This window comes from Rhincodon typus, unplaced genomic scaffold (assembly GCF_021869965.1).
Source record: "Rhincodon typus isolate 14 unplaced genomic scaffold, sRhiTyp1.1 hic_rhity00000714, whole genome shotgun sequence".
NCBI lineage: Eukaryota > Metazoa > Chordata > Chondrichthyes > Orectolobiformes > Rhincodontidae > Rhincodon > Rhincodon typus.
Window position 1 is genome coordinate 29,374 of NW_025966352.1, and position 20,627 is coordinate 50,000.

Here is a 20,627-nt window from a genome sequence, read left to right on the forward strand (position 1 = left end):
AGAACCTCTACATCTAGACATGAAGGCAGAGGCTAGCCGTAGTAAATGCTGATCCTTCAGTACAGAAACACCGAAAATTATCATTCAGCATATAGGAAGCATGATTGGAGTGGAGTGGAGCAGCATAAATGAGGGTCAGATTGGAGCAGAGTAAAGCAACAATTCTTAACTTTTTGATTTTTTTTACTCCTCTGTGTGCAATCAAGTGCAACATAAACTCATTTAGTTCGGATTTCTGAAGAAGGGTCTGGACCCGAAATGTCAGCTTTCCTGCTCCTCTGATGCTGCCTGGCCTGCTGTGTTCATCCAGCTCTATACCTTGTTATCTTATAACTGAAGCTGGGGTTAGAGTGGTCACCCTGGATCTTAAGATTGCGCAGGAAGAGGAGGAATGGGCAACTTCCAGCCAGTGAAGGAGGCCCAAGTAGTTAACAGGAAAATGGGCCTGCATTTGAGCATGTTCCACCATTCAATAATTAAAAATCTAACTGTGCTTTTAATACACTGCAAAAAACTTCCTCCACCATTCTCTGGGGCAGCAAAGGGGACTCGTGTCTGGCTACCAGGCCCATGGTGGGGCACTTAACAAGGAGGAGCATAAAATTGAACACTTTTTCTTTATTTTTCAGCCTTTATATTCTACGTTATGTTTCTGTATTTTAAGATGGTACCAGAGAGCAAAAACACTATATAACACTTTTCGCTGTAGGAACAAACTACACATGACAATAAATGAATCAAATCAGATCAAATCAAAACATTCAATCCAGTTAGATCACTTATTGAGTAACAGTCTATCACTTTTCAATTATCATCTAGGAAGGCAAAAAATACGCCAAGCTTCTCATCACTACTAGCCATTCAACAACACATTCCTGCCTTCTCCATCCTCACTAGCAAATATTAACATGAAAATCTTGACTTTTTTTAAAACTAAGATTAAGATCATCTATTGAGTTGCTCTGCTGCTTTCCCTGCTTCCCTCAGGTCATCAATCCTCACATTCTCTCAGGTACTGCCTATTATCCTAATTATAAATTCAGATCTCTCCCTTTTTTCCATCTTACCTCTGTTCATGTTCTCAAGCTAAGGTTATTAAAACTATTAGCAGCTCACCATCACCACCTTCTCAAGGGTAATATGGATGAGCAACAAATGCTGCCCTTGTCATGAACTCCCATATCCTATGAACACATAGAAAAGTAATCAACGACATATGATAATTGATAATAGAAGCACGTTTCAGAAGAAAATGTGATGAAATTCTGCAATGCACTGGCAAGACCAGACATGGAGTCATTTACTTTTGAGCCGCCAAGAAACAGATAGCCATTCAAATATTGGAGAGAATGCAGACAAACACTTTTGATTCCGGATGTCCGGCGCCTTGGTTAAGGGAAGAAGATTGGAGAAATGTGGCTCCTTGAATACTGAAAGGAAGTATTAAACATATGAACTTATGGAAGTGAAATTGACAGCAGAGAAGATGTAATTCCTTTAAAATAAAACAAGAGGTCACGGTCTCAGGCTAGCAAAAATAGTTAGGACTTGTATCAGGAAGATGGTCTTCATATCAAGAGTGGGTAATACATAGAATAATTTCTCAAGTAGCAAATGAAAATGAAAATCTTGGAACTGTTTAAGAAAGCAACTGGCTGCCTTAATGAGGGAAGGCTTTGAGGTACTTCTACATAGAGCAAATAGCTTCTTTTATCTGTAATTATCCCGTGAAAGACCACTTAGGCCACGTACAATATGCCAACTAGCTTCTCAGAAGTCATACATCAGTCGTACCTCTTCAGGGGAAAATAGAAACAGGCAAATAAATTTAAATTTACAAAAAAAAAAGATTCACTTTCTGCCTCTACTGCTAAAAAAGCTAATTATTTGGGAAAGGCAAGAACAAGAACAAAGATCAAAGAAAATTACAGTACAGGAACAGGCCCTTCGTCCCTCCAAGCCTGCACCGACATGCTGCCCATCACAACTAAAACCCTCTACCCTTCCGGGGACCGCATCCCTCTATTCCCATCCTAATCATATATTTGTCAAGACGCCCTTTAAAAGTCACTATTGTATCTGCTTCCACTAGCTCCTCCGGCAGTGAGTTCCAGGCACCCACCACCCTCTATGTAAAAACCTTGCCTCATACATCACCTTTAAACCTTGCCCCTCGCACTTAAACCCATGGCCCCTGGTAACTGACTCTTCCACCTTGGGAAAAAGCTTCTGACTGTCCAGTCTGTCCATGCCCTTCATAATCTTGTAGACCTCTATCAGATCCCGCCTCAACCTCTACTGTTCCAGCGAGAACAACCTAAGTTTCTCCAACCTCTGCTCATAGCTAATGCCCTCCATACCAGGCAACATCCTGGTAAATCTTTTCTGTACCCTCTCCAAAGCCACCACATCCTTCTGGTAGTGTGGCAACCAGAACTGAACACAATATTCTGAATGTGGACTAACTAAGGTTCTGTAAAGCTGCCACATTACCTGCCAATTTTTAAACTCAATGCCCCGGCCGATGAAGGCAAGCATGCCACATGCCTTGCTGACTATCTTTTCCACCTGTGTTGCCACTTTCAGTGACCTGTGTACCTGTGTACCCAGATCCCTCTGCCTATCAGTACTCTTAAGGATTCTGCCATTTACTGTATATTTTCCATCTGGATTAGACCTTCCAAAATGCATTACCTCACATTTTTCCAGATTAAACTCCATCTGCCATCTCTCTACCCAAGTCACCAATCGATGTATATCCAGCTGTATTCCTTTGACAGTCCTCAACGCTAGCCGCAATTCCACCAACCTTTGTGTAATCGGCAAACTTACCAATCAAACCAGTTACATTCTCCTCCAAATCATGTATATATATTACAAACAGCAAAGATCCCAACACTGATCCCTGAGGAACGCCACTAGTCACTCCAACCCTTCAGAAATGCACCCTTCCACTGCTACCGTCTGTCTTCTATGACTGAACCAGTTTTTTTACCCATCTTGCAAGCTCACCTCTGACCCCATTCGACTTTACCTTCTGTATCAGCCTGCCATGAGGGACCTTGTCAAAGGCCTTACTGAAGTCCATGTAGACAACATCCACTGCCCTACTCTAATCAATTATCTTCGTCACTTCCTCAAAAAACTCAACCAAGTTAGTGAGACACTACCTCCCCTTCACTAACATGCCCATTGATTTCCAGGTGGGAGTAAATCCTGTCTCCAAAAATCCTCTCCAATAATTTCCCTACCACTGATGTAAGGCTCACCGGCCTGTAATTAGTTAGATTAACCTTGCCACCCTTCTTAAACAAAGGAACAACACTGGCTATTGTCCAATCCTCTGAGACCTCCCCTATAACCAGTGAGGATACAAAGATTTCCCTCAAGGCCCCAGCAAATTCCTCCCTTGCCTCTCTCAGTATTCTGGGGTATATCCCATCAGACCCTGGGGACTTATCTACCTTAATGTTTATCAAGACCCCCAATACCTCCTCCCTTTTGATCTCAACATGACTCAAACTACCTACACACTCTTCTCCAGACTCATCATCCACCAAGTCCCTCTCTATGGTGAATACTGACGCAAAATACTCATTTAATACCTCGCTCATTTCCTCTGGCTCCACACATAAATTCCCTTCCCTGTCCTTGAGTGGGCCAACCCTCTGCCTGGCTACCCTCTTACTCTTTATTTCTGTATAAAAAGCCTTGGGATTTTCCTTAATCCTGTTGGCCAATGACTTTTCATGACTTCTTTTAGCCCTCCTGACTCCTTGCTGAAGTTTCTTTCTACTTTCCTTGTGTTCCACTCTTGCTTCCCATGTTCCCAGCCTTCTAGCCTCGAAAAATGTTTTTTTTTTTTGATTAGGTCACAATATCTCTCGTTATCCAAGGTTCCCTAAACTTGCCATACTTATTCTTCATCCTTAAAGTAACATGCCTGTCCTGAGTTCCGAGCAACTTACACTTGAAAGCCTCCCACATACCATCTGTTGATCTGCCCTCAAACGTCTGCTTCCAATTTACATTCTTCAGTTCCTGCCTAATATTGTTGTAATTAGCCTTCTCCCAATTTAGCACCTTCACCTGACAACTACACCAATCTTTATCCGTCAGTACCTTAAAGCTTACTGAATTGTGATCACTGTTCCCGAGCTGCTCCCCTACTGAGACATCGACCACCTTGCCAAGCTCATTCCCCAATACTACGTCCAACTAGGAAAGGGGCCGTACTGGACCATCTACATACTGTATCAAGAAGCCCTCTTGGATACTCCTTACAAACTCTGCCCCATCCGAGCCCCAAGTACTTAGTGAGTCCCAGTCAATATAAGGGAAGTTAAAATCACCCACGACAACAACCCTGTTATTTTTACATCTTGCCAAAATTTGCCTACATATCTGTTCTTCTATCTCCCGCTGGCTGTTGGGAGGCCTGTAGTAAACCCCAAACATTGTGATTGCACCCTTCCGGTTCCTGAGCTCTACCTACATTGCCTCACTGTATGAGCCATCCAAGGTGTCCTCTTGCGGTATAGCTGTGATATTCTCCTCAACAAGTAGTGCAACTCCCCCACCCCTTTTATACTCCCCTCTATCCTGCCTGAAACATCTGTATGCTGGAAAGTTAAACTGCCATTCCCGTCCCTTCCTTAACCAAGTCTCTGTAATAGCAATAACATCATAGTTCCAAGTATTAATCCAAGCTCTAAGTTCATCTGCCTTACCTGTTACACTTCTTGCATTGAAACAGATGCACTTCAGTACACCAGATCCGCTTGGATCAGCAACCACACCCTGCCTGCTCTTCTTGAGTCTTACTGGCCCTATTCTCTAGTGCCCTTTCAGTCCATTCACCTTTGCATTGGTTCCCACTCCCCTGCCAAGCTAGTTTAAATACTGAGTGACACCAACAAACCTCCCAGCCAGAATATTTGTGCCCTTCCAGTTTAGATGCAACCCATCCTTCTTGTACAGGTCCCACCTGTCCTGGAAGAAGTCCCAATGGCCCAGATATCCAAAACCCTCCCTCCTACACCATCTGTTTAGCCAGTGTTGAGCTGTACTATCCTTCTATTTCTAGCCTCACTGGCATGTGGCACAGGGAGTAATCCTGAGATTACAATCTTGGAGTTCCTGCTTTTTAACTTTAAGGAGGACAGAGAAAGAGTGAAACTAAATGGATAGCTCTTCAGAGACTCAGCATAAGTGAAATGAACTGAATGGCTGCCTTCTGTGATCTGAAATGTAATGCTATATTCAGGATTTTACTTTCACAGCAAAAATAGTGATATAGCCTCAAATTACCTTCAAAAATGTAATCGTTATTTTCCAACTTTAGATCTTGTTGCCCAACTCACCAATATCATCATCTGTTCTATCTATGGGATCTTTCTCCAGACAGTCTCTCACAATGTCCCTGCTCATCAGTGGATCTGATGCTCTCTCAATATCCTCCTCATCATCATCATCTTCAGAGTCTACTGCAGTTTCGGGCAGGCCACTTAGGTCCATATCCCCAGCTTCACTCTCAGTAGCCTTTAAGATAAAAGGCAAACATGATCACCATTAGCAATAATTAGCAACACATGAGTAGAAAAGTACTGGATTTGATGAGGACGATATTTTTTAAAAATCCAACACTTTGTCCTTTCTCTATATCCATAAATGCCATTACTCTGCAAGTATTTAATCCTTTCAACCAGCTCGACTGATTTTCCATTGATGGCATTTTGTAGCTGTGTCTTTCAAATTCTCAAAACCTGGATTGTGATGCTTTGCCAAAATTCAACTAAATTTTTGCACACATTTTAGATTCTGTACCTGGATTCTCATACAAAAGCAGCCGCCATCTGCTATCAACCTATTGATTTTTTAAATTATTTAGCTATTTTATAATCAACCTGTTCAGCTTGAAGCAGGTGGGACTTAAATCCAGGTCTCCTGGCTTTTCTTCATTATTTAAAAATGATCCAATTATCTCCAGGAAATATAAAACAGGTCTTCCTGGGCTCTCATTTTATATATACTCTTCATCTACATATCTTCACAGAAAACTCCAAGATCATAAAAATGCCAAGTTAGATTAGAAATAACTTTGAAATACTTATTATAAAAAATGCATGCCAAATATAGCCTGTTGAACTCACGAGGAAGCCTGTTGAACTCACTTATTTTCTTTGTTACCATTTGTTGGCTTTCTACTAAACTGTTGTGTAACCTCAGCATCATTGTATGAAGAGGACAGCAATTCTTGTGATCTGTTTGTCAGACTGGAGTAATATTCTCAACTTATAAGAAAGCGAGCTTAACCAATAATGTGCAACTCCAACAGGGTTGGCAATTCTTGAATTGATTTGAATGAACATTTCAAGGATTTCATCAACAGTTTTCTGTCTCCAATGTCAACAAAATTTAAATTAAACACCAACACTCTAGCCACCTGGCAAAAACTGGACAGATCCATATGCTTTTGGTCTGCTTGGCCAATGGCACATTTGCCAGGGTTCCTTACACCTTTCTGGTTAGTAGTGACAGGAGTTATAGCGATTTTGCAGCATGTGAGAGAGCCAGCTTGTGAATTTTCCTTTAGAGACAGTGTCACTTTTTCTGTTTTATTCAAAGTCTGCATATATCTAGCAAGTGAACAGGCTGGACAAGCGCAGGTGAGTAATGCTAGCACAGTGCACATAATGGGATGCTTAATTCCAGGGACATGGCTTCAAATCCCACATTGACAGATGATACTTCCTTCAACATTATAAGAACTTGTTTTTACTTTTCTTAAAATTTTAACAGTTTGCTGGGAGAATTGTATCAATCTGTCATACGTAGACATCTTGTACTCACTACTATAAAAACAATATTGCATAAATTAATTGTTGTGATTGCAGGAAATTTAACATTCTTGCTTTTGTCTGAATGAGTATATAATCAAAAGCCTAGTAACGTGTCTTTCTTTCAGCCATATTCAAGTTTTATACTACCAATCCATTTGAATTTTCAACACTTCTGACAATCTGGCAGCCTTAGAGACTTTAAAAATGAATTCCTGCGTAGTTCACATCATCTACTGCCTGCCCTAGTTGGATATAATGCTGCAAGGTCACTGACGCAGTGAATAAAGCTTTATATTATTAATAATGCAAGAAGACTATCCTTAGATCATGGAGTAAGCCATCAAGAATTCAGTTTCATGATTTATTCAAGCTTGCCATAATCTGGAAATCCATCAGCCACCAAGCAGAAATTTCTACAGTGCCTTATTAAGTCTCAATAAAGCTAATAAATCAATTAAACACAAATAACATGACGTTCATATCCCAAATATTTACTTCAATTTATTCTCAATTTCCTCCCAACAAAAGCTACCGCTCGATTTGCAGATCCCTCCATACTAGACATGACACCAGTCTTACAGCAATACAGTTGACTCTTAACTGCACTCTGGACAATGAAGGCCAAAAAATGCTGACCGAAACAGGGATGTCCAAACTGCATGGGAAGAACAAAAAAAAGTGGTTTCTTTATCATATTTAAAATGCAATTCATGCTTCTCATTTCTTTAGTTATTAATGTGATGAGGGCATTACTGGCTAAGCTATTTATCGCCCTTTCCTAACTATCCTTGAGAAGGCAGTGGTGAACAGCCTTCTTAAATTGTTGCAGGCCTTGGGTGTACGGACATCATACTGCTGTTGAGAAGGTAATTCCAGGATCTTGACCCTGCAATACGGAAGGAGCAGTGATGCAGCTTTAAGTTAGGGTGAAGGGTGTCTTCAAGGAGAACATGCTGGTAGTGGCATTCCCATGCATCTAATGCCCTCGCTCTTCCAGGCGTTAGAGGTCATAGGTTTTGAAGGTGGTGCATTGCTGCAGTACATCTTGTAGCCGACCCACAATGAGGCCACTGTGTACCTGTGGTGCAGGGAATAACTGTTGAACCTCATGGATGTTGGTAGGCTGTATCAGAATTAGAATTAGCTTTATTGTTACATGTACTCAAATGAGTACAGTGAAAAGTTTGCAAGTCACCACTTACAGTACCATCTTAGGTACTTCTTGGGAATATAGAGAAGTTTAAAAAAAAACCAGCACTGCAGATTTACAAATAAATTATAAAATGGAGAAAAAATGCACACAGAAACTTTCTTCCAACCCAGTCCATGTTGACATCTAGCCTCCAGTCCACACTGAGCCTTGAACCAGACTGGCTTCACCTCAGGATTCACAAGGCCAGGAGATTGCTCTGGTATCACCTCGAGACCAGAAGTCCACATCGAGACCATGCCAGGCTGAAAGACCACCAAGTTCGGCTGCTGGAAGATTGCCACACCGGACCAAGAGACCGTCATGCATTGCCGAAAGGCTGCCTAAAGACTGGGGTTTCCGCGGCCGAGAGGTTCAAGGTCAAGAAGAGAGAAGAGGAGAAAAAAAAAGACAAATGAAGAAGAAAAACAAAAAGAGAAAAAAGAATATGAATGGATGGAGAGGACGAGCTCCAGCTGAAGCGTCCTACTCTGCCACCATCTTGTGGATCAAATAAAAAGGCCTAGCCTGGACAGTCTGTCTAATGCAGGGCCTAGAAGTTCTAATTTGGGGTTTGCAACCTACACGAGGTTTTTGTGAAGTGTCTCCACTCCTTTCTCCCAACCATGTTCCCACACAATGGTTCCATTCCCCCCACTGGGGTTGTGCACTGAAAATCAAGTTCTGCTTTTCCTGAAGTCATCACTGAAGTTAAAAATATTATCAAAATGCACAAAGTCTCAAACTTGCTTAATGGATAGAATCAGATTGACAGAAAACTCTGGCCAAGTTCCTATACTTAATAAAAATGAGTATTTGTTACAAATGAGTAAATTTTAATGACAAATAAACGGCTATAAACTACCAACATAAAGTTATACAGGTTAAAAACTCTCATCTTCCAAAATTCCCCTACATACACAAGCAAACAAAATAAAAATGAGTTTATTGGTCGTGGGAGAAAAACGGAACTACAGTTCAATAGTACCAGTTCACAGGGTTTGCTGAGATGATACTTTTGCTTTCCAGGACTTTCTACTCTTGAAGCCTTTTTCTGCAGGTGTTTTCCATTTCTTCACAGGAGGCACAGGTGATTAGTACACAAACTGTAAAGTCTCTTAGTTATTGGTAAAAGCCACAGCTTACAGCAACCAGTGGGAGAGAGTAACTGGCTCTCTTCAGAGTTCAGGTATGTTTATTGTGGACAGACAAGACTTCTCACTGCATCGTTTGCACGCACAAGTCATTCAGCTACCCAGAGATGGTATCATACTGACTTTTGACATCCACAACCCAGCCGATTCTCACTTTGCGTACACAATCTGCTGTCAGGCTGTCTCCTCTTACACCCTCCCCCACTGCTTACAAAGCAACAGTGTAAACACAATTTAGAGTGAGATTCAGTAAACTGCTTTTCACAAAAAAAAACATTTCCTTTCTCAGCCCTTTGTTGTAAAATCAATCTGTTCCCAATTCCGTCCACGATCAAAAATAAAGTAAAACAAAAAGATATAGCCTTTACGATCAGGTGCCAATCAAGTGAGCTGACTTCACCAGGGTATTGTTGAAGCAGCAATAATTCAGGCAACTGGACAGTATTCCACTACATTTCTGACTTGGGTCTTATTGATGGCGATCAGACTTTGGGGAAACTAAAGGCAAGCTATACTCCATGGAATTCCTACACTCTGACTTTCTCTTGTAGTCACGGAAGTTTGACTGGTCCAGTTCTGTTTCTGGCCAATGCTAAGCCCATGTGTCATAAGTGATGTTGCTGTACTGGAACAACTTGGTGAGGACGTGGCTACTTCTGGGTATAAGCCTTCAGCACTACTGCCGGAATGCTGTCAATGCCCATGCATTGTCTTTGCAGTATCAGCTATTTCTTGAAATCACATGGAGTGCTTATGTAATGTAATTAAGAGTCGTACAGCACGTAAACAGACCATTCAGTCCAACTTGTCCACGTGGACCAAGTTTCCCAAACTAAACTAGTCCCATTTGCTTGCATTTGGCCCATATCCTTCTACACCTTTCCTATTCATGCACCCTTCAAATGTTTTTTTTAAATGTAACTATACCTGCATCTACCACTTCCTCTAGCAGTTCATTCCTCACACAAACCAAATTGCTAACAGGACTGGATGGGAATCATCTGAGGATGCTGAAGGATGGTAGGATGAAAACTGAGAAAGTATCAGTCAATAGTCATCAAATTCCTGAGATAAGGAGTTATTATGAGTAAACTGCAGAATTACAAATCTTGACTGATCCCGGAACTACTGGCCAGACGCTTTAGCTTTGGTGATAGCAAATAATTTAAGAATGATAATCCTGGCTCAATTAACAAAGGAATGCTAAAATGAATTTGTTAAAAGAAAATTGTCTGATTAAGTGTTCAAGCCCAGGCATCTTCAGCTGCTTCATTAATGACTTTCCTCCGTCATAAGGTCAGAAGTGCTAATGTTCGCTGATGACTGCACAACATTCAGCACCGTTTGCGATTCTTCAGATATTAAGGTAGTCCATGTCCAAATGTAGCAAGACCCGCACGATATCCAGGCTTGGGCTGGCAAATGGCAAGTAACATTCATGCTGCGCAATTCTCCAACAAAACAGAATGTAACCATCTCTCCTTGACATTCAATGGCATCTACAAACATTCACTCCCTTCATCACCAACATACAGCAATAGCACTGTGTACCATCCACAAACTGCAGTGCAGAAGTTCAAGGCTCCCTAGACAGCACCTTACAAACTCATGCCCACCACCACTTAGAAGGACAAGGGCAACAGATACAAAAGAACAGCACCACTTGAAAATTTCCCTCCAAGCCACTCACTATCCTGATTTGGAAATATATTACCATTCCTTCACTGTTGCTGGGTCAAAATCCTGAAATCTCTGCCTAACAGCATTCGGTGTGTACATACACCAAATGGAGTGCAACGGTTCAAGAAGGCAGCTCACCACTGGCTTCTCAAGGGGAACTAGGGATGGACACTAAATGTTCGTTTAGCCAATGAAGCTAACATTCCCTGAATGACCAGAAAAGAGAGGTTTGATGAGGGTAATGTAGTTGTGTAATATATGTGGAATTTCAAGTGTTTGATAAAATACCTCACAATTAGGCTTGTCAACAAAGCTGAAGCCTTCACACTTTTGTAGGTACATCCACTGTGCTGTTTGGGAAGGATGTCCTGGATTTTGATCCAGTCACAATGAATAAATGGCAATGTACATCCACCTGTGAATATTGGTCAGGCATCAGCTGATTCAGGAATGGACCATTTCGTAATTTGAAATGATTGAGAGTGGAAGTGAATATTGTATAATCACAGATATCCCCACTTCTAACCTTATGACGTGGAGAAGGACAACTAAAAATGGACAAAAAAATGCTGTCTTAACCATCAACATCTGAATACTTGCAATTTTAATCTCAGACAACAAATACTGAATGTAAACTAGGAATGGTATGGTAAATGATAAAACAGATTATCAAGAGTTAAGAAATGGGCAGAAACAACTGAGAAAGGAGAATAAGTTTGAAATAGAATATAAATTCATCCATGAAGGAACAAAACAATATACAGATCCCAAATATGTACACATTGGTACTATAAGCAAATCACCACTTCCCATTGTCCGAGCTTTCTTTCGTTATTATGAGATGTGGGCATCACTTCCCAGGGCAACAGCCCATCCTTGTTGCCATTTAACAGACTGGCTTGCTTGGTCACGTCTGAAGGCAATTAAGAGGCAAAATATATTAGATTATTATTATTAAAACAATGCTGCTGTTGGTCAAAAAATCACAGATAGGCCAATCCAGATAAGGATAGCAGATTGCCTTCCCTAAAGGAAATTAGCCAACCAGATGGAATTTTACAACTATCAGTAGAGGTTCCAATGGTCACCATTGCTGACATTAAATTCAATTAATAAATCTGAAACTGGAAGTTAAGTTTCACCACCTATCATGGTGGGATTTAAACTCTTGCCCCCGGTGCATTAGCCATGGCTTCCGAATTCCAGTCCAGTGACATCAGTACCACCACATAATCTCCATCATGTTTGTGATATGAACCTGCATTTGGTTGAGATAGTTATAATTTTTAAACAACATGGCATACATAATACCCTGGAGTGGAGAATTAGCAAGTGTACCACTTCATTACACACGGGGTATAACTAAAACAAACTAGTATCATAGTAGTTCATAGTAAAACCCATACAATTGTATATAAACAGAACACAGCTTTCGTGTGAGAATGGAGTATACCCTGGAAAACCTCTTCTCTGGAGAGAACCCTACTGTTTCATGTTGGTCTTCCACTCCTGAAATTGGCACGAAGTCACATTGCTGCCACATTACAGCAAAGTCTCTGTATTGTACTCAACTGCCAGTATATCTGATCCGAGTGCAGTTAATATCTGATACCGGAAACAACAGAAGATACTAATAGGGCATCTGCACTCCTGCACCAACACAATGGAAAGATTTGGTTAAAATAACAGAAGTGACAATAAGAATATAACAATAAAAATAGAAAATCCTGGAGAAATTCAGGAGGTCTGTCAGGATCTGCAGACAGAAAACAGAGTTAATGTTTCGAGTCTAATATAATTTTCAGTTCTTCGGTTGAGAGTTCTGAAGAGGAGTCATAATGGACTTGAAATGTCAACTTGGTTTCTCCCTCCACAGATATTACTGAATGTTAAGTTTTTTTCCAGTATTTTTGTTTTTATTTCAGATTTCCAACATGCACTGCATTCTGCTTTTAAGAAAAGCTTCGACTTAATACAGACAAGATAGAGAGTTTTGATATTGAGTTCTCTCTTAAGAGCCATGCAAAGGGAAATGCATTTTAGCACTAATGTTAAATAATGGGATGATGCCAATAGAAATAATCTATGGTGTTCGAATATACACGAACTTCAATTATTTATTATAGGAGTGCATTGAGCTGTTAAACATTGTGCTTTTAATTTTAATTTCCAGGGTCTATAATAATGTTTATTCTACTGCAGCAACACTTATTAAAATGTGAAAACTTTCTAAGATGTCAGTGCAAAAGACAAGACTGAAATGTTTGCAATCATCCATGATGCACCTCAGCCTCCTCACCAGGACCTCACCACCACAAATGGCAGACTGCAGTCAATTTGATTGACTCCATGAGAGCAGATGAGCACACTGGAAAGATGGATCCTAACAACATCCTGGCTATATTGCTGAAGACTTGTGCGGCAGGACGACATGCACTCCTAGCCAACCTGTTCCAGTACAATTAGAAAATTGGCATCCACCTGACAATGTGGAAATTAGTCCAAGTACATCCTATCTAAAAATGAGTAATCAAACAAAGCAAGGAATCTGGCTAATTAACACTCCATTAGTTGACTTTCAATCATTGGCAAAATAGTTGAAGGTCTCACTGACAGTACTATTAAGCAATATTGACTTAGCAGTAACCTGTTCACTGCAGCTTAGTTTTGGAATTGCTAGAAACACAGCCCCAAAAACCCATTCAGTCTTGTTCCAAACATGGATCAAAGAGCTCAATTCAATAGGCAAGTTGAGGCCAAGTCACTATTTGAACATATATGGCAACAATGAACCCCAGTAAAACAGTAGTCAATGGGAATAAGTGGGGAAATCTCCAGTGGATAATCATGTCCATCACAAAGAGATGATGGTGGGGCTAATAGTAGGCAATTATCTTAGCGTTAGGAAACTGCTGCAGGGGGGTCCTCAGGACAGTGTCCCGAGCCCATCTACGGCTGCTTCATCAATGACATTCCTTCTATTATTGTGTCAGCAGTGAGGATGTTCACTGATTATTGCACAGTTTAATTCCACTTGCAACACCTTTAATAAAAAAGTATTTTATGCTTGCATGCAGCACAGCCTGGATAACATTTTAGTTCAGGTTGACAAAGAATCAGTAACATTTGCATCTGTATAAGTGATAGGCAATGACCATCTCCAGTAAGACGAAAATCTAACCCCTCTTGATAATCAATGACATTACCATCACTAGAATTTGCACCATCAACATCTTTGGATGTTATCGCTGACAGCAAACATGACTGGAGCAGCCACATGAAGGTCAGAGGAGGGGAATTCTGCAGTAATTAACTCAATTCCAGACTCCATAAAGCATCTCCACCATTTCAAAGACACAAATTAAGAGTGTGAAGGAACATTCCACTCATTTGGGATAAGCATAGATCCAAAACATTTAAGACGGTCAATATCATTCCCAAGACATAGCAGCCCACTTCGTTCGTAACCAAATCACTACCTTCGTCATTCATTTCCACCACCACAAGTTTACTGTGGCTGCAATGCATTTAATCTACACTGATAGTGCAACAACTGGCTAACTTATCTCCCAGACATGTAACCCCTACTATCAGGGTAGATGAGAACATCGTCACCTCGAAGTTCATTTCCAAGTCACACACCATTCTGATCTGGAAATATATCATCATTCCTTAACTAGTGCAGCAACAAAATCCTGGAACTCCATTCCTAGCACTATGGATGCACCCATACCTCACAGAATGTAGTGCTTCAATGTGGTGGCATTGCAAGGGAAATTAAGAGTGGACAATAAATACAAGTTCATCTAACAACATTCACATCCATGAATGAGTAAAAATTAGACTAGGTAGAATGATGTGGTTCTCAGTCAGTTTAATCATTCTTTTCAGCCCCAACAAGATCAATGCCCACAAAGACTCTTACCAATTTTTATACATGCACCATAGAAAGAATCCTATCTGAATGCATCACAGCATGGTTACGGCAAATGCTCTTTCCAACACTGCAGACAACTGCAAGGAGTTGCAACCACAGCCCAGTCCATCATGCAAACCAGCCTTCAATCCACTGACTCCATCTATACTTCCCATTGCCTCAGGAAAGCAATCAACATAATTGGCAGAAGACATAAAAGTTTGAATACGCAATGAACAGATTCAAAAACAGCTTCTTTCCCACTGCTATCAGACTTCTGAATGGGCTTCTCAAATGGTAATGTTGATATCTCTCTCTGCGGCTCTAACACTGTATTATGCACTCTATTCTGCTACAATCTGCCTGCAGAGCATGCAAAGCACCATTTTTCACTGTATCTCAGTACATGCGACAACAATAAATCAAATCAAATCATCTCTACACAGACACATGGCCGCATTACTGCCATTTCAAGGTTTAAAACATGATAACACTTAGGGAAGTGTTCCATCCTAAATTAATTGCACCATGCATTCTAATATTAAAAAACACTTACCTGGTAAAGGTCAGATAAGCTGCTGCTGCCAGAGTCACTGGTGATGCTACATCCTGACTGGCTGGAGGAGACGTGAGTCACCTGTGGATGGAGGTTATCTGTGAGATGTAACTTGGTGAAATCTGCAGGAAGCTGTACATGAGGCAAGGATAAAGAAATAAAGAAATGAGAGACAAAAACTGTATTTTTTTTACAATATTATTATGCTAGTTGCACCATAATTGCACACAACACAATTCTAAATTTTACATACATTTAGAAGTGTTAAAAAGTTTAGCTAAAAATTCAAATGTGATGCAAGCTTCAATATCTTAACAAAACTGAAATTTTACTCCTGATATTAAACTTAGCAACGAGACAGCACAACCTTTTCCTTCTTTCACCCAAAATGAACAAAACTAAATTCTCTAAAGGAGACCTGGAATGCACCAACTAAAACAGAAAAATTCAGTCCACTATCAGTTGTATCGCAGTACAATTCATCTATCTATCAAAACTGTTTCCTTGCGGATTCAGCAAGGATAGTCAACAATGTTCAAGTAATCTGGGAAAATTGTCAGAGTTACTACAGCACCGACAATGCCATCAGCCCATTCAGTCTATGCAAACTCTGCTTATCTGCATAATCCTACAAACTTAATCCCTTCAATTTTTTTATTCATTCATGGGATGAGGGCATTGTTGACTAGGCCAGCATTTAATGCCCATCCCTAAATGCCTAGATAAGAGTCAACCACATTGGTGTGGGTCTGGAGTCAGATGTAAGCCAGACCAGGCAGTTTCCTTCCCTAAAGGACAATAGTGAATCAGATGTATTTTTCTGATAATCAACAATGGATTCAAAGTCATCATTAGACTCCAGATTAATTCCAATCACACCATCAGCTATGGCAGGATTTGAACCTAGGGTTCCCAGAATGTTACCTGGGTCTCTGGATTAGCAGTCCAGTGATAATAACACTAGGCCAATGCCTCCCATGAATGTCCAGCTAACATCCTTTTGAAATAATTAATTGGATTCAGCCCATCATTCTTGTGGGCACAGGTTCCAGGACATTGCAACTCGATGCATAAATAAGTTCCCCCTCACATCCTTCTACATCTTGCGCAAAATCTTAAAAGTGTCCCTCCTAATTTTATACCATCAAGTAATGGAATAGTCTATCATATCCGAACTTGGCTAAATTTTATGTAGCTCTATCAAATCTCCCTCATCACCTTCCCTTCCAAGACAACCAAAACCAGCTTTGCCAGTTTGAAACTGCAACCAAATCCCTCATTGCAGGAACCATTTTAGCAATTATATTCTGCAACCTCTGAACAAATTTTCACAACTTTTCTAAAATGCAGTAACCGGTATTGAAATCAATCACTAGTTGTGGACTTTATAAAGGTTTAACAAAGCTTTCTTGTTTTTGTATTCTCAGTACTTCTAATAATGAAGTCCAAGTCTCATATGCTTTTCTAATTACTCTTGCAATAAATCCTATCACTTGCAAGGATGCATGTACGTGGGTCCCAATCTCCCAGTGGCCCTTCACACTCTTGAGGACCATGCATCACCTCACACTTCTCATCATTAAATTCTATTTGCCACTTGTCTGCTCATTCTGCTGGTCTAATGTCCTGTTGCAATCAATTGGTATCATCTACACAAACTTTTATGTCAAGGCACCTGACCTTGCATCAACCATGCCTCTTACTCATATAGGGCCATTTCCATGGTTTCAGCACCAAACTGTGTTCCCTGAAGTAAACTGTCTCTCTTGCATAAAGGAGTTGTGTCCGGCATTGGCATTCCTGATGCCGTTTCACCCTCCTACCCAGGTCCAGGAAGATCAGATTTAACCCAGTGTGCAGTCTTCTTCCCATTAGCAATGCTGCTGGAGCTACCCCTGTAATTGCATGAGGGGTGGCCCAAAAATCAAATAGGAATGGGGACAACTTGGTATCAAAATGAAGCTGTGGGTAGTTTCTTTAAGCCTGCCTTCAAAGTTTGGACTGCTCTTTTCACCAGACCTTTGGACGATGGATGGTACGGAGCTGTCCTCATATGCTGAGTGCCATTTGACTTTAGGAATACTCGAATTCTCTGGTAAATGATGTCCCGTTATCTGTGACCAACACTTCTGGAAGCCCATGTATTGCAAAAGATGCTTGCAGCTTTTCTATTATCATCACCGTGTTTGACAAATGAACTCTATGCATGTCCAAACATTTTGAGTTGGCATCCACAATGACTATGAATGTTGAGCCCATGAACCAAATCCAGAGTTTACCTGGATATTCCCACGAATGATGGGGAGCTGGGTGGTAAATTTTGTCCTTGTTGGTACTCTGGGCACTGCCCCACCAACACGGCTATGTCTGCATTCAATCTTGGCCACCAGGCGTAACTTCTCACCAACATCGTCATTTTGGTCTCCTCTGGCGAAGCCTGATGGAGTTCAGCCAGTTTCTGGCTGTGGCCTTTGCTCAGGACAATCACTTTTGCTCAACCAATTTCGTGGGCCCGAGTCTTTTACTACAGTCAGTGGTAACTGAACCAGCTGCTTCTCATACGAAACCGGATCTGAAGTTGTACTCTTAATCTGTGTAGGTTCCCCACTACAAGTTCTCAGTCGAGCCGAGGTCTTACGCAAACTTAAGGGTTGGAGTCCAGAGCAAATTTGTTAAAAACTGGTTCTGCTCTCTTCACTGATGTCAGCCGCGTCAGCATCAACCTGCATTGGAATGAGGTGATCACTAAACCAGATGTTTATTTTGATTGGTTCCAATTTGGATGTTGCTAGGCAATTTCGCTATACTGAACCAGACGCATGTGGGCTTTCCAGAGTGTGAACTCTCCTGGATACCAGCTTATGAGTGATCTTACTCAATGTAGGAACACACAGTCATAAAGTTGTACAGCACAGAAACAGACCCTTTGTTCCAACTCGTCCGCGCTGACCAGATATTCTAATCTAGTCCTGTTTCCCAGCATTTGGCCCACATTATTCCTTCCTATTCATATACTCATCCAGATGCCATTTATTTGTTGTTTTTGTACCAGCCTCGACTACTTGCTCTGGCAGCTCATTGCATTCCCAGACCACCCTCTGCGAGAAAATGTTGACCCTTAGATTCCTTTTATATCTTTCCCCTCTCACCTTAAACTTATGCCCTCTAGTTTTGGACTCCACAACCCTGGGAAAAAAATCTTGGCTGTTCACCCTATCCAGGCCCCTAATGATTTTATAAACCTCTATAAGGTCACCCCTCAGCCTCTGACACTCCAGGGAAAACAGCCCCAGCCTATTCAGCCTCTCCCTATAGTTCAAACACTCCAGCCCTGGCTACATCCTTGTAAATCTTTTCTGAACTCGTTCAAGTTTCACAACATCTTTCCTATAGCAGGGAGACCAGAACTGAATGCAGTATTCCAAAATGGCCTAAACAATACATCCACAACATGACAACCCAACTTCTATACTTAATACACTGACCAATTAAAGCAAGCACACCAAACACCTTCTTCACTACTCTGTCTACTGTGACTCCACTTTCAAGGAACTATGAACCTGCACTCCAAGGTCTCTTTGCTCAGCAACACACCCCAGGACCCTACCATTAAGTCCTGCCTTGCTATGCTTTACCAAAATGCAACACCTCACATTTATCTAAATTAAGCTCCATCTGCCATTCCTTGGCCCATCTAATCAAGATCCTGTTGTACTCTGAGGTAACTTTCTTCACTGTCTAATACACCACCTATTTTGGTGTCATCTATAAACTTACTAATCATTTATGTTCACACCCAAATAATTTATAGAAATGACAAAAAACAGCACCGATTCTTGCAGCACACCACTGGTCACAGGCCTCCAGTCCAAAACACAACCCTCTACTTCCACCCTCTGTCTCTTATCTTCAAGCTAATTTTGTATCCGTATGGCTAAATCTCCTTGGATTCTATGTCACCTAACCTAACTAACCAGTCTACCAAGCGGAACCTCATCAAACACCTTGCTGAAATCCATATCGACAACATTCACCGTTCTGCTTTCATCAATCTTCTTTGTCGCTTCTTCAAAAAACTTAATCAAGTTTCTAAGACATGATTTCCCATACACAAAGACATGCTGTCTATGCCTAATCAGTCCTTGCCTTCCAAATACATGTGAGGTAAATGTGACATGCTGTATTTTGGTAGGGCAAATCAGGCAGAACTTATACACTTAATGGTCAGGTCCTGGGGACTGCTGCCAGACAATAGGTGTGCAGTGTCATAGCTCCTTGAAAGTGGAGTTGCAGGTAGGCAGGGTAGTGAAGAAGGTATTTGATCCACTTACCTTAATTGGTCAATGCATTGAGTATAGGAGTTAGGAGGTCATGTTGTGGCTGTACAGGACATTGGTTAGACTACTTTTAGAATACTGTGTTCAATTCTGGTATCCCTGCTATAGAAAAGGCGTTGTAAAACTTGAAAGGGTTCAGAAAAGATTTACAAGCATGTTGCGAGGGCTAGAAGTTTTGAGCTATAAGGAGAGGCTGAATAGGCTGGGGCTACTTCCCTGGATTCTCAGAAATTGAGGGGTGACCTTATACAGGTTTATTAAATCATGAGGGGTATGGATAAGGTGAATAGCCAAAGTCTTTTCACAGGGTTGAGGTGTCTAAAACTAGAGTGCATAGGTTTAAGGTGAGAGGGAAAATATTTAAAAGGGACCAAAAGGGGCCAAAACAACACTCAATCACAATCCGTGTACCTAAAACTTTGGTAGGTTTAAGTCACTTGCAATTTCAACATTTAGACTGGAACTGCAGATAGCTCTGGGCAGAAGCTATCACATACTTGCTTAAACGTACTCGTCAGGGTTTAATCTCAACATTTCTTCCTGGGGGTCTAAAGCTTCTTCCTGGGCATCTAACACTTCTTCCTGGGGTCTAACAGAAACAGCCCACTCTAAGATAATCTTGTTCACAATATAACCTTTTCTTCTCTGGAGCACGGATCAGTACAGCCATGCTTTCCAAGGAATTCATAGGACTGCTCCACACAAAGTAAAAACTGAAACTCCAAAAGTCTCCCTTTCTAAGCTATGGATATTTCCCTTAAACATTGAAAAATAAGCTCCGTAAGTCTCTAACAAATCTTGAGCCCCCATTATTTACCGTAATGGGTCACAAAAACAACATAAAATAAACAAGCGACCATCAGTGACTCAAAACCATTTTAAAAGAAATCAACATGGCTCCAGAAATGCATACAACTTAGTTATTAATTTCGGGCACAGAGAGTCCACCAGTC

General features: G+C 41.0%; 1 protein-coding gene across 1 annotated transcript in view; it reads right to left on the reverse strand.

Annotated features, from left to right (window-relative positions):
- rapgef2b (Rap guanine nucleotide exchange factor 2b) overlaps positions 1-17,753 on the reverse strand; it is a gene marked incomplete at its 3' end in the record, with an annotated part of 35,742 nt that extends 17,989 nt beyond the window's left edge. Inside the window, exons 1-3 of the mRNA XM_048621495.1 lie at positions 17,742-17,753; positions 15,338-15,469; positions 5,364-5,541 (exon numbers count right to left, since the gene is read on the reverse strand). Coding sequence (XP_048477452.1) covers positions 5,364-5,541; positions 15,338-15,469; positions 17,742-17,753 — 322 coding nt within the window. The remainder of the gene's footprint in view (positions 1-5,363; positions 5,542-15,337; positions 15,470-17,741) is intronic.
- Positions 17,754-20,627: the final 2,874 nt, after the last annotated feature.